Here is a 12,178-nt window from a genome sequence, read left to right on the forward strand (position 1 = left end):
TTAGTCGCTCGCTGTTTCACAGTCGTGGCGGGTTTTTCTCTTACATATTTATTCAGGGCTGTATTGCAATTCACCCGTTTATTAGTACGAAGCCACAGAGCGAATTCATAAGGGTGTTTCGGAAACAAAGCTTCGTACTTGAAGGAACATTCGTCCATGTCTGGGCAACAAACACGGGACCTTGCAACCCCTTTCCGGGATGGTTGCTCTAGCATGTGAGCTAACCATGACCCTAGCACACCGCACAGGGCAGCCGAAAGAGTCTTGAACCCTAAGCACAGGCGGGATGCCGAATACACAAATCTGTTCTACAAAAGCAGAAAGTTGGTATTCACTTCAACTTGTCCGTTTATTTGGCATCGCTCTCCTATCTTCTAGCCCAACCACTCTGACGGTTGCTTTGCACAGCCAGCATACCTGCTTCGCACATATGATACAGTGTCACGAAAAAAAAAGTAATTTGTTAGACCTAGGAGTCTACATGTTACAGTTTATGTGTCCTGCTTATTTGCTGGAGCGGGAGCAGAAGCTAAAGGCCATACAGCCTGACAAAGGCCTCTACACATAACGAAGTTCGACACGCATGTCTACAAGCAGAAGCATGTAATAATCGCGTGGTGACCAAAATCAGCAAACAAGTGCAACTAAGGGAAAAAAATAATAATACAGCTTACTATACAACACGAAACTATATATATATATATATATATATATATATATATATATATATATATATATATATACCCACAAGAACTATACATCCACAAACTGTCCATACCAAATTAAAGGAACAAACTACAACAATAACAAAAGAAAAATAAGACTACTTACACAAACTCAATATTATGTTCTATCGAAGCAGATTTGAAGACATCGTTTGTACAAACAACTTTGGTGTTACTGGAGTTGTTCAGGCGATTTAACAATGGTGGTATTCGGTACTCTATACTCTATTTACCGAAGTTAGTACTTAGTTTTGGCTTTTTCTATTTTTGTGACGTGTTGAGTGATATGTATTTTCTGATGTAGTTTGTAGACACTCCAGCGCATTTCGTTTAATCCATTGCATACGTTTGAAGTAATACGCTTGGTTGGCCTTCAGCATAGAATATTTTGTAAAGATCAGTCCTTCGTTTAAATCCCTAGTGAGCCCATAGCATTGTTCAGGTGATCTTAACATTGGCTTCTGCACAACTAACAACCTTCTGTAATTATTTTGCGACGTTGTGCCCCACACCAGAACCCAATATGTTAGCCTGGAAGAGAAGATCGCGTAATACAATTCAATTTTCAGTCATTTAAGAAGAAGGAATCAAATCTTGTACAGACACTCTACAGTTTTACTCAGGTATGTTGCGAGCTTTTTTATGTGCTTAGTCCACGTTAAGCCCTCACTGAACCACAACCCTAAAAATGTTTGGCTCTTTACTTGTTCCAGTATTCTCCCCTCAAATATAAAACTTGCAGTGATGTTGCGTGGCTTATTTATAGGAGCAATGATCATATATTTATTATTGTTAACGTTCATTTGCAACATAACAAACCTGAACTAGTGTGACAGTTGAATTAAGTAGTTCAATTAAGTTTAATTAAGAATTAAGTTCAAGCCCTTGAACAGATGGTTCACTGAGGGAAACATTTTTATCGTCTGCATACATCATTAGCTGAGAGAAGACAGCTCCGATATTACACAGATCATTACTATAAATTGAAAATAACAGCGGCCCGAGAATGGACTCCTGCGGGACACCTTTTCTTTATATCAGCGTAAGTGGATTCGCTATCACTTATGCTAAGGCACTGATAACTGTTTGTTAGATAGTCCTTTAATAACTTCAGCACCATGTACAAACATGTAGGTCACTTATCCTACATCGCCAAAGCCTGTGTAGTCCCAACAACAAGAAAGTATCACATGGAGAGTGTAAAATTGGGCTTGTGGGTAAAACATGCTTTAAATTTGGTTGACAGCGTCAGGACACAAGAGGGGACAGCAGAGGGAACAGAGCGCTGACTTCCAACAGTATATTTTCTTTTAAGAAAGCATCGCTGTATACAGGGTGTCCCACAGTAACTTTAGCCAAACATTAAACATATGTAAATGCCGCATAGCTGGACAGAACCAAGGTAATGATGTTTGCCGTCGCTTGCAGATATTCAGATTATTTTTTTCATTCCGCCTAAAAAGATAATTAAACTCAATTCATTATTCAAATTTTCAAATATTATAATTACGTGAAAAGTATCGACGAAAAAATTGTAGAGCAACATGAACAACTCCCGATACAGCTTCACACTATGTGTTTAAATAACATGGCTTGAGTTTACTTGTGTGTACGTATTGTTGTTTCGTGTATACTTTAGTGATTACTTGATATACTTATCTGTTTTTTTTTAATTGTACAAGTTCTAGTACTGCCTCCCTGCTGAACATTAGGTTTGTAGACTTGTCAAGCTGCCCTGGTGTAGCTTTTTTCTGCAATCCCTCCATCTGTATTGTAAGAGGGGAAAATAAAATTGAAATTGAAATTGAAATTGTTGCTCGATACGTGCTGCATAAAAGAGTTTTTCCGAGCGTGAAAGAAGCCCGCGAAAACACGCAAAGTGCCTCAAGCGGCCAGTCGCGCGGCAGTTTTGCTTGTAGTGAGTCGATGAAATTAACAGACACAATGCAGCGTTTTCCAGATCAATATCGGCTAACCAGCAGTTCTTTGTCAATGACATACTCACTCGCAACAAGAACGAGATCTTCTCTGTGGTGCCTGAAAAAAGTGACCTGTGTACCTCGCGCTCCCAGGAATTGCGAAGAAGGCCAGCTTGACCGCCGCGGCTCTCAAGCAGATTCCATTGGAGGTTTTGCATAGTTCGCACGCTAACCAGACCACTGTTTAGACGGACGGTCCAGTTTCAGAAAGTGAGACGGGTGTCACTGTTACTCCATCTCGATCGGTCGTCATCACGTTTAAGACTTCACGCGTCACGACACCTACAGGTTCTAAGCCTACCGTTATTCGCGCTGCCTTGGAATACATTGTAAAAGAATCGACTAGCAAATGGGCAATACTATGCGATTCGAAAGCAGCCCTACAAAGCGCGCGAAGTTTACGACGCGGAAATTAGGAGCAACTGATTTCCCTAATCAGTTCCAATTTGTCATTGCGTTTCTGAACGCGGACACGATATAATATTTCAGTCATTGCTGGCCCGTTGTGGCATCGTCGGTAATCACTTCGCCGATGACACTGCCCGACGTGCCCAGACTGGAGCACTGACACTCCTTATGCCTTTATCGAGAGCAGATGCTGCAAGAAAGCTTCACAATCTCGCGCGTACCATCACTTTGAGTTGCTGGCACACCCCGCATAACTCTAACCATTGATTATACAGCCTCCACCCATTACTGAAACTGCAATCTCCATCAAACCTTTCACGACGTGACGCGATACTGCTGTGTCCAACTATGGCTAAGAGTAGCCTCCACTAACTTCTACAACTATCGAATTGGAATGGCAGACTCAGCCATGTGCGATACCTGCAAGTGTGAAGATATCGTCGATCACCTTCTGTGCCACTGTTCTCGCTTTGGTAAACAACGCCCGACTCTCCAGCGTACCTTGAATACGCTGGGGGATAGGCCATTTACAGAAGCAACGGTCTTGGCAGCCTGGGCTCACGACTGAACAGCCCAGAAAACGATTCGAGCTCTTCTACGGTACACGATTTTCTAAAGTGCCCGATTTTCGATACGCTGTGCCTGGAAAGCGTGATCAAGACTGGTGTCCTCTCTCTCTTTCTCTCTGTCTCTTTGTTTCACTACCCCTCACCCTCTCCACGTGTAGGGGAAGCTAACTACACAAAATCTAGTTAACCTCCCTGCGTTCCTTTCCTTCTTTCTCTTTCTCTGATGACATTAGGTTTGTTTTCGACGCATGAAATAAATCATCATCATCATCATCATCATCAGCAGCAGCAGCAGCAGCAGCAGCAGCAGCCTGGTTACGCCTTTAGTTACGCCCACTGCAGGGCAAAAGCCTCTCCCGTACTTCTCCAATAACCACGGTCATGTACTAATGTCGCCATGTGGCCATGTCGTGCCTGCAAACTTCTTAATCTCATCCGCCCACCTAACTTTCTACCGCCCCCTGCTAGGCTTCCCTTCCCTTAGAGTCCAGTCCGTAACCCTTAATGACCATCGGTTATCTTCCCTCCTCATTACATGTCTTGCCCATGCCCCCCCCCCCATTTCTTTTTCTTGATTTCAGCAGAGATGTCATTAACTCGCGTCTGTTCCCTCACCCAATCTGCTCTTTTCTTATCGCTTTACGTTACGCCCATCATTCTTCTTTCCATAGCTCGTTGCGTCGTCCTCAATTTAAGTAGAACTCTTTTCGTAAGCCTCCAAGTTTCTGCCCCGTAGGTGAGTATTGGTAAGACACAGCTATTATACACTTTTCTCTTGAGGGATAATCTCAACATGCGGTTCATGATCTGAGAATGCCTGCCAAACGCACCCCGGCCCATTCTTATTCTTATGATTATTTCCGTCTCATGATCCGGATCCGCCGTCACTACCTGCCCTAAGTAGATGTATTCCCTTACGACTTCCAGTGCCTCGCTGCCTATTGTAAATTGCTGTTCTCTCCCGAGACTGTTAAGCATTACTTTAGTTTTCTGCATATTAATTTTTAGACCCACTCTTCTGCTTTGCCTCTCCAGGTCAGTGAGCATGCATTGCAATTGGTCTCCTGAGTTACTAAGCAAGGCAATATCATCAGCGAATCGCAAGTTACTAAGGTATTCCCCGTTAACTTTTATCCCCAATTCTTCCCAATGCAGGTCTCTGAATACCTCCTGTAAACACGCTGTGAATAGCATTGGAGAGATGGTATCTCCCTGCCTGACGCCTTTCTTTATTGGGATTTTGTTGCTTTCTTTATGGAGGACTACTGTGGCTGTGCAGCCGCTATAGATATCTTCCAGTATTTTTACATATGGCTCATCTACACCCTGATTCCGTAATGCCTCCATGACTGCTGAGGTTTCGACTGAATCAAACGCTTTCTCGTAATCAATGAAAGCTATATACAACGGTTGCTTATATTCCGCACATTTCTCTATCACTTGATTGATAGTGTGAATATGGTCTATTGTTGAGTAGCCTTTACGGAATCCTGCCTGGTCCTTTGGTTGACAGAAGTCTAAGGTGTTCCTGATTCTATTTGCAATTACCTTAGTAAATACTTTGTAGGCAACGGACAATAAGCTGATCGGTCTATAATTTTTCAAGTCTTTGGCATCCCCTTTCTTATGGATTAAGATTATGTTAGCGTTCTTCCAAGATTCCGGTACGCTCGAGGTCATGAGGCATTGCGTATACAGGGTGGCCAGTTTCTCTAGAACAATCTGCCCACCATCCTTCAACAAATCTGCTGTTACCTGATCCTGCCCAGGTGCCTTCCCCCTATGCGTAGCTCCCAAGGCTTTCTTTACTTTTTCCGGCGGTACCTGTGGGATTTCAATTTCATCTAGACTATTCTCTCTTCCATTATCGCCGTGCCTGCCACTGGTACCTTATAAATTTCTATAGAACTCCTCAGCCACTTGAACTATCTCATCCCTCTTAGTAATGATATTGCCGGCTTTGTCTCTTAACGCATCCATCTGATTCTTGCCTATTCCTAGTTTCTTCTTCACTGCTTTTAGGCTTCCTCCGTTCCTGAGAGCATGTTCAATTCTATCCATATTATACTTCCTTATGTCAGCTGTCTTACGCTTGTTGATTAACTTGGGAAAGTTCTGCCAGTTCTATTCTAGCTGTAGGTTTAGAGGCTTTCATACATTTATTGATCAGACCTTTCGTCTCCTGCGATAGCTTACTCGTATCCTGTCTAACGGAGCAAGGCAATATCATCAGCGAATCGCAAGTTACTAAGGTATTCCCCGTTAACTTTTATCCCCAATTCTTCCCAATGCAGGTCTCTGAATACCTCCTGTAAACACGCTGTGAATAGCATTGGAGAGATGGTATCTCCCTGCCTGACGCCTTTCTTTATTGGGATTTTGTTGCTTTCTTTATGGAGGACTACTGTGGCTGTGCAGCCGCTATAGATATCTTTCAGTATTTTTACATACGGCTCGTCTACGCCCTGATTCCGTAATGCATCGATGACTGCTGAGGTTTCGACAGAATCAAATAGTGTCACCGACTTCTATTGCACACTCCTTAATGATGCCCACAAGATTGTCTTCATTGCTTCAACACTAAGGTCCTCTTCCTGAGCTAAAGGCGAATACCTGTTCTGTAGCTTGATCTGGAATTCCTCTATTTTCCCTCTAACCGCTAACTCATTGATCGGCTTCTTATGTCCCTGTTTCGACCCACCGTGGTTGCTCAGTGGCTATGGTGTTCGGCTGCTGAGCACGAGGTCGCGGGATCGAATTCCGGCCACGGCGGCCGCGTTTCGATGGGGGCAAATTGCGAAAAAGCCCGTGTACTTAAATTTAGGTGCACGTTAAAGAACACCAGCTGGTCGAAATTTCCGGAGTCCTCCACTACGGCGTGCCTCATAATCAGAAAAAGGTTTTGGCACGTAAAACCCCATAATTTTTTTTTATGTACCAGTTTCTTCCGTTCCCTCCTCAGGCCTAGGCTAATTCGAGTTCTTACCATCCTATGGTCACTGCAGCGCACCTTGCTGAGCACGTCCACATCTTGTATGATGCCAGGGTTAGCGCAGAGCATGAAGTCTATTTCATTTCTAGTCTCGACCTTCTGGCTCCTCCACGTCCACTTTCGGCTATCCCGCTTGCGGAAGAAGGTATTTATTATCCGCATATTATTCTGTTCCGCAAAGTCTGCTAATAATTCTCCCCTGCTATTCCTAGTGCCTATGCCATATTCCCCCACTGTCTTGTCATCATCGTCATCATCAGCCTATTTCATGTCCACTGCAGGACGAAGGCCTCTTCCTGCAATCTCCAATTTGCTGTATGACATCGGTTTGATAACTAACAAAGCTCTCATGTCATGTAGTAAAAATTAAATTGATTCCTTCATGGCTTGTCAATTTACGAACGCACCTTACCATATTAAAGCACGAGTATTTATTGAACAGAGCTTCCATAATAGAAAGAAAAAAAAACTGACTAGGGTGGCGTTCGCGAATCATAAGGCCAATCAAGGCGGTTTTTTCTCTTCCTACATTAAGGCCGCAAACACATACACATTTTCGGAATCAGTAATTCAACTAAAAACATACGAGATCGAACAACGATCCCTTATATAACATTGTAAATTACAATTTCCTTCGAAATTTCTCTCCATTAGTTAATGTGCGAGAGAGGTTCATTTTTGCGGATATTGAAAAAGAGATCAAGATAACATTTCCTTCATTTCTGTTTCTTTGGCATAGTATTCGGTTCACACATACAATGCAGTTACCTATTGTTCAAAATTTTAGCGTGCTGCTGGGTGGCCTGTTTTTCTTTTTTTTCTAGTCACCGTATCACGTGCGATAGCGCAGGGTAAGCAAGCCTATGTATCATGTCTTGCAGGTAATGTTAATTTAAATACAGCCGTTTGTGGTCTCTGCTATCATTGCACTCAATGTGAAGGCAAGCTTTTTCGAGGGTTTTAAGTTCAGCCTCACCATTACCAAGCATTGTCATGCTTTGTCGAAAATTAATTAGCAACTAACTAACTAACTAACTAACTAACTAACTAACTAACTCAATGTAATAAGTTTTGCAAAATAGAACAACAATGAGTAAGCCATCAAACAAAGTTAACAAATTAACCCGCCGCTAAGAAACGTCTAAAGGAGCAAACGACAAAGGCGGATAAAAAAAAATAGACGTTTTCGATGTTGCCTTGGTCGTGCGTTGTATCGCTATCATCATCTCGAGTAATTTAGGCTCGCTCACCGAAAGCGACCCAATCTTCGGGGCAATATCCGTCTTTCGCGAAATCTAGTTGCGGTGCCGTTTTTCGCCGTATGTTGTAACTATGAAACGGACGACTTGCAGAGGAATCCCACGACGATGCTCCTGAAAAAAAAAAGAGGAGAAAATGGCGAGATGTCAGAAAGAAAGTACTTGCCCTTCTCCTGACCGCTGTCAGAGATTATCATTTTATTTGCGCGAAAAACAAATATAGATTAAGAGGAACAATAAGTCTATAAGAAAAACGCAGGAATCTGTACCACCAAGAGTACCAACCTATCGTGCTTAATCATATTTGTCGCGTAATATTATAGAGAATACTATATAAGGTGCTATAATTATTATACTATGTGACGAAAAATATCGGCAGACTGAATATCCCCGTCACCACCACTTGGCCCGTTCACAGTTGGCTCTCTGGCTGCGCCCTACCTGCTGGAGCTGCGTTTGTCGCTGCTGCTCTACGACCGGAATAAACCACCTTTACAATTGGTGGAGGCGCTGAGTACAATAGTAATTCTGGAACTTCGCAATCGGACACCGCTGCCCGTCTTTATTAAGCCGGAAGAATGACCACCACAACCACAACCCACCGCCCTGGTGACTACCGTCGTCTGCCCCGGCCCGTTGCGTCAACGTGACCCACCCATCTTCAGCGGTATCGAAGATCATGACGTAGAAGACTGGCTCGCTGACTACTACCGAGTGAGCACCCACAACCACTGGGATGACACCAAAAAATTGAAGTCCGTGTCGTTTTATTTGAGCGGTGTCGCCAGCGCGTGGTACCGCAACCACGAACGTGGTCTCACGACGTGGACGGCCTTCAAAACTAACGTGACAGAGGTATTCGGGCGCCCTGCCGTTTGCAAGCTTCGCGCCGAGCAACGATTGTGTGTCGCGCGCAGCAGTGCGAGCAGACATTTACCCTTTATATAGAATATGATGTCAACCCCTGTAACTGCGTTTACATCACAATGGCTCATGCCGTGATGATTCGCCGTATCTTAAAAGGCATTGAAGGCCACACCTTCCAGATGTTGTTAGCGAAAAATCCGGCGACAGTCTCTGAACTCGTCAGTCTCTGTCAAAGCTTAGGCGAACTACGCGAACAACGCATAGCCGCCCGTTATTCTCCTCCTCCTCAGGGCACTTCAATGTCGAGCTTGGCTGTTGCCCCGAATAACACTCCGCTGCTGCTACAGATCAACGAGTTCGTCCGTGAAGAGGCGGCTTCTCAGCTTTCTCCGATTCCACTTTAACACGGCCAGTCGAGTTCTCCGTTGGCGCCCGCTCTCTAATCTGTCATCAAGGCACAGGTAGCAGACTACATTTCGCCTTCTACCCAGCAGGCTCCGACTGCCGCTCCCCTGACGTACGCCGAAGTCGCTACGAGGCCTGCACCACAGACCTACGGTTCCCTTCGCCCGCCTTTGCGCCCGCCCGATTCCGCTCCACTCCGGCCACTGGTGCAGTATGCACGACCTCAAGATCATTGGCGCACGGAAGACAATCGTCCGATTTGTTTTTATTGAGGCCGTGATGGACACGTGGCGAGTCACTGTCGCCTCCTTACACCGAACGTCCCGAACAATGTGCGTCCATATGCGCCACGTTTCCGACAATGCCGCGACTATTCAAACACCTCTCAATCTCCTCCATTCGTTTCGTCGTGTCACCCTGACGGCATCCGCGTTTGACAGGTCAGAGTGTTTCCTCCCTGGTTTCTCTTCAAGAAGTGTACGCTGGCGATGTTAAGAGCATCGGCCAACGTTGGCCGTTTCCCTTACACGGGGTGATCACTTCCTAAGTTTTACGGAATCAAAAAAAAAAAAAATCGCCCGCTACAAATAACAGAATCGTAATCCTTGAGCAAGCTGCAATTCTCAGATAGGCAGACACTATTTGCACGAGAAATCAAAACCAATATCCGGCTAATTACCACTAATTCATTAATTCAGTTCTTATCTAGTTACCTTACAGCACATACTGAAATTTACGAATTGTAGACAGTGAGCATCCGAGGCGTATTTACTTGGAATTAATTTCCAGAATGACACTAGTTTGAAGATATGCGTCATAGAACTCGCCACAAATATGCACTGTTCTGCTCGCTTCTGTTGCGTTTCGCCTGCGACACGTGGTTTTGCCGGCGCGACTGCGGCGGGGCGGCAGACATTTTGGCCCGATCGTCGTCGCCGCAACGCTCATCGGCAGGTGTTTCCAGGCGCGACTGCGGCGATGCGACCGCAAAGGATCACCCTCTCATTCCAGTCATTGTGCCCGAACCAGGCGATGCGAAAGCAGGGATTATCCTCTCATTACAGTCATTGTGCCCGACCGGCAGCGCTACGACAGGGTGCTACGAGATCGTGCTCGACATGGTGCTACGGCAGCGCTACGACAGGGTGCTACGAGATCGTGCTCGACATGGTGCTACGGCAGCGCTACGATAGTGTGCGTCACCATTAGCCCATTGTACATTCACGTGCTCGTCTTTTGAGGGGTTCCTTCTTGCCCTCAACTACGAGAGTATAAAAACAGCTGCCCCCGGACGCCAAAACGAGGGCTCCGATTTCTTCTGTTGAGTAAAGTGCTCTCCCGTCTCTCTACTTCGGTCAAACCTGACCGCCAACTCTTTGCGATGTTAAAATAAACAAGTTGTTTCGTTGTTACCAGTCGACTCATGCTTTGCCGGGACCTTCGGATGCTTCCAGTTGTACCCCAGGCCGCCAGGCCAACGCTACCCTTGGGGCTTGCGACCCAGGTACAACCACGGGCGTCAGCGCCGAATTCCCAACAACCGATCGCACCAGCGGTGCGATCCAAACACTTCTTTAACAAAACGCTCGTTAATGCATAGAAGCGCTAAAGCACACAGAACGCCCACGAATTTTGCTTGACGCTTAGCGAAAGCATATACTGAAAGTAATGTCATCCTGAAAAAAAAACTTTCAAATGGATAATGACATTATTGCTGGGGATCCCCGTATTTCAGACCATAAGTTGTTTTTTCTTCGGGTCGTATTCAGGAGTGCAAAATGGAATGGGCTTAATTTGGGCAGTTGTAGAAACATTAAACGAAGTGATGACATCTCAAATAATAATTATTTAGAGAGAAGACTTGTTACCAATGTTCATTCTAAGGATATCCGTCACTCGTTTAAAGAAAGTAGTGTTTTTCTGTATTGAAAGCATTGCACCTGTGTGAAAGTTTGCAAAAATTGCAATAACCCATGGGTTATCCGAGAGATTATTCACGTTAAACGTAAACCAAAACGGATGAGAAAGTAGCATATAATGTTCATGAAACATTTCACCGGATCGAAAAATGATTAGGCAACAAAACTACAACTTGCAAGCATCGTTATTTCAATTTCTCGCTTCCTGATTTTTCTGCGAACGGATCCGTCGAAACTTTGGCTTTATCTCGGACAGACAAAGGAATCTAAAAAAAAATACAATAAATTATCAGCTTATAACTAGTGCAGCTGATATAGCTCATGCATTTAATATGTTCTTTCACACTGATTTCCCCTAATGACAGCTATGACACACAGAAGGAAATTTTCATGTCAGATATACCAGTGATAACAAAGGAGGGGGGGGGGCGTGCTGTTTATGCTACGTAAATCAAACGAGAAAAAAAATTCGTGCGTAGAGATGATATCTCTAATGCGTTCTTGAAATACTTTGCAGCACAGATTGCAGGATACTTAGCTAATATTTTTCCAGAATTCTTGAAATACCAGTGACCTTCCTGCAGTTGGAAGACAGCGCCCGTTGCGCCGATTCTTAAGAAAGATGACAAGCCTAAAATAAATTATAGGCCCGTGTCGATTACTTTTATTTGTCCAAAAATTATTGTACACGTTATAGCTAGTTATATAAGGTCTTTCTTGTCTAACAATAAAGCTTTGCCTTCATTTCAACACGGCTTTACCAAGGGAAGATCTACCATGATTCAGCTATTTAACACCGCACATGTTTCTTTAATGACATTGGATCACCCAGGTCAAATAGATGCATAATTTATAGACTTTGCCAATGCATTCTACAAGGTGTTGCATGGGAAACTACCGCATATGCTAGAATGAACTGGTCTTCCTTGTTATATAGTCAAACAGGTGGAAGCATATTTTTTAATTCTAGAGTGACTGTAACTTTTTGTGGTAAATACAAAACATGTGACTCGCCTACTAATTTTGTGTAAGAAAATGATATTTTCACATTGCAA

The 12,178-nt window shown here is 44.1% G+C and overlaps 1 protein-coding gene across 2 annotated transcripts in view; it reads right to left on the bottom strand.

The window, feature by feature from the left end:
- Positions 1–12,178, bottom strand: part of LOC142583312 (macrophage mannose receptor 1-like) — a 63,466-nt gene that overhangs the window by 42,143 nt on the left and 9,145 nt on the right. For both annotated transcript variants that reach the window (XM_075693736.1, XM_075693735.1), the window contains exon 2: positions 7,924–8,046. In XM_075693736.1, coding sequence (XP_075549851.1) covers positions 7,924–8,046 — 123 coding nt within the window. The remainder of the gene's footprint in view (positions 1–7,923; positions 8,047–12,178) is intronic.

Source organism: Dermacentor variabilis, chromosome 5 (genome assembly GCF_050947875.1).
Source record: "Dermacentor variabilis isolate Ectoservices chromosome 5, ASM5094787v1, whole genome shotgun sequence".
NCBI lineage: Eukaryota > Metazoa > Arthropoda > Arachnida > Ixodida > Ixodidae > Dermacentor > Dermacentor variabilis.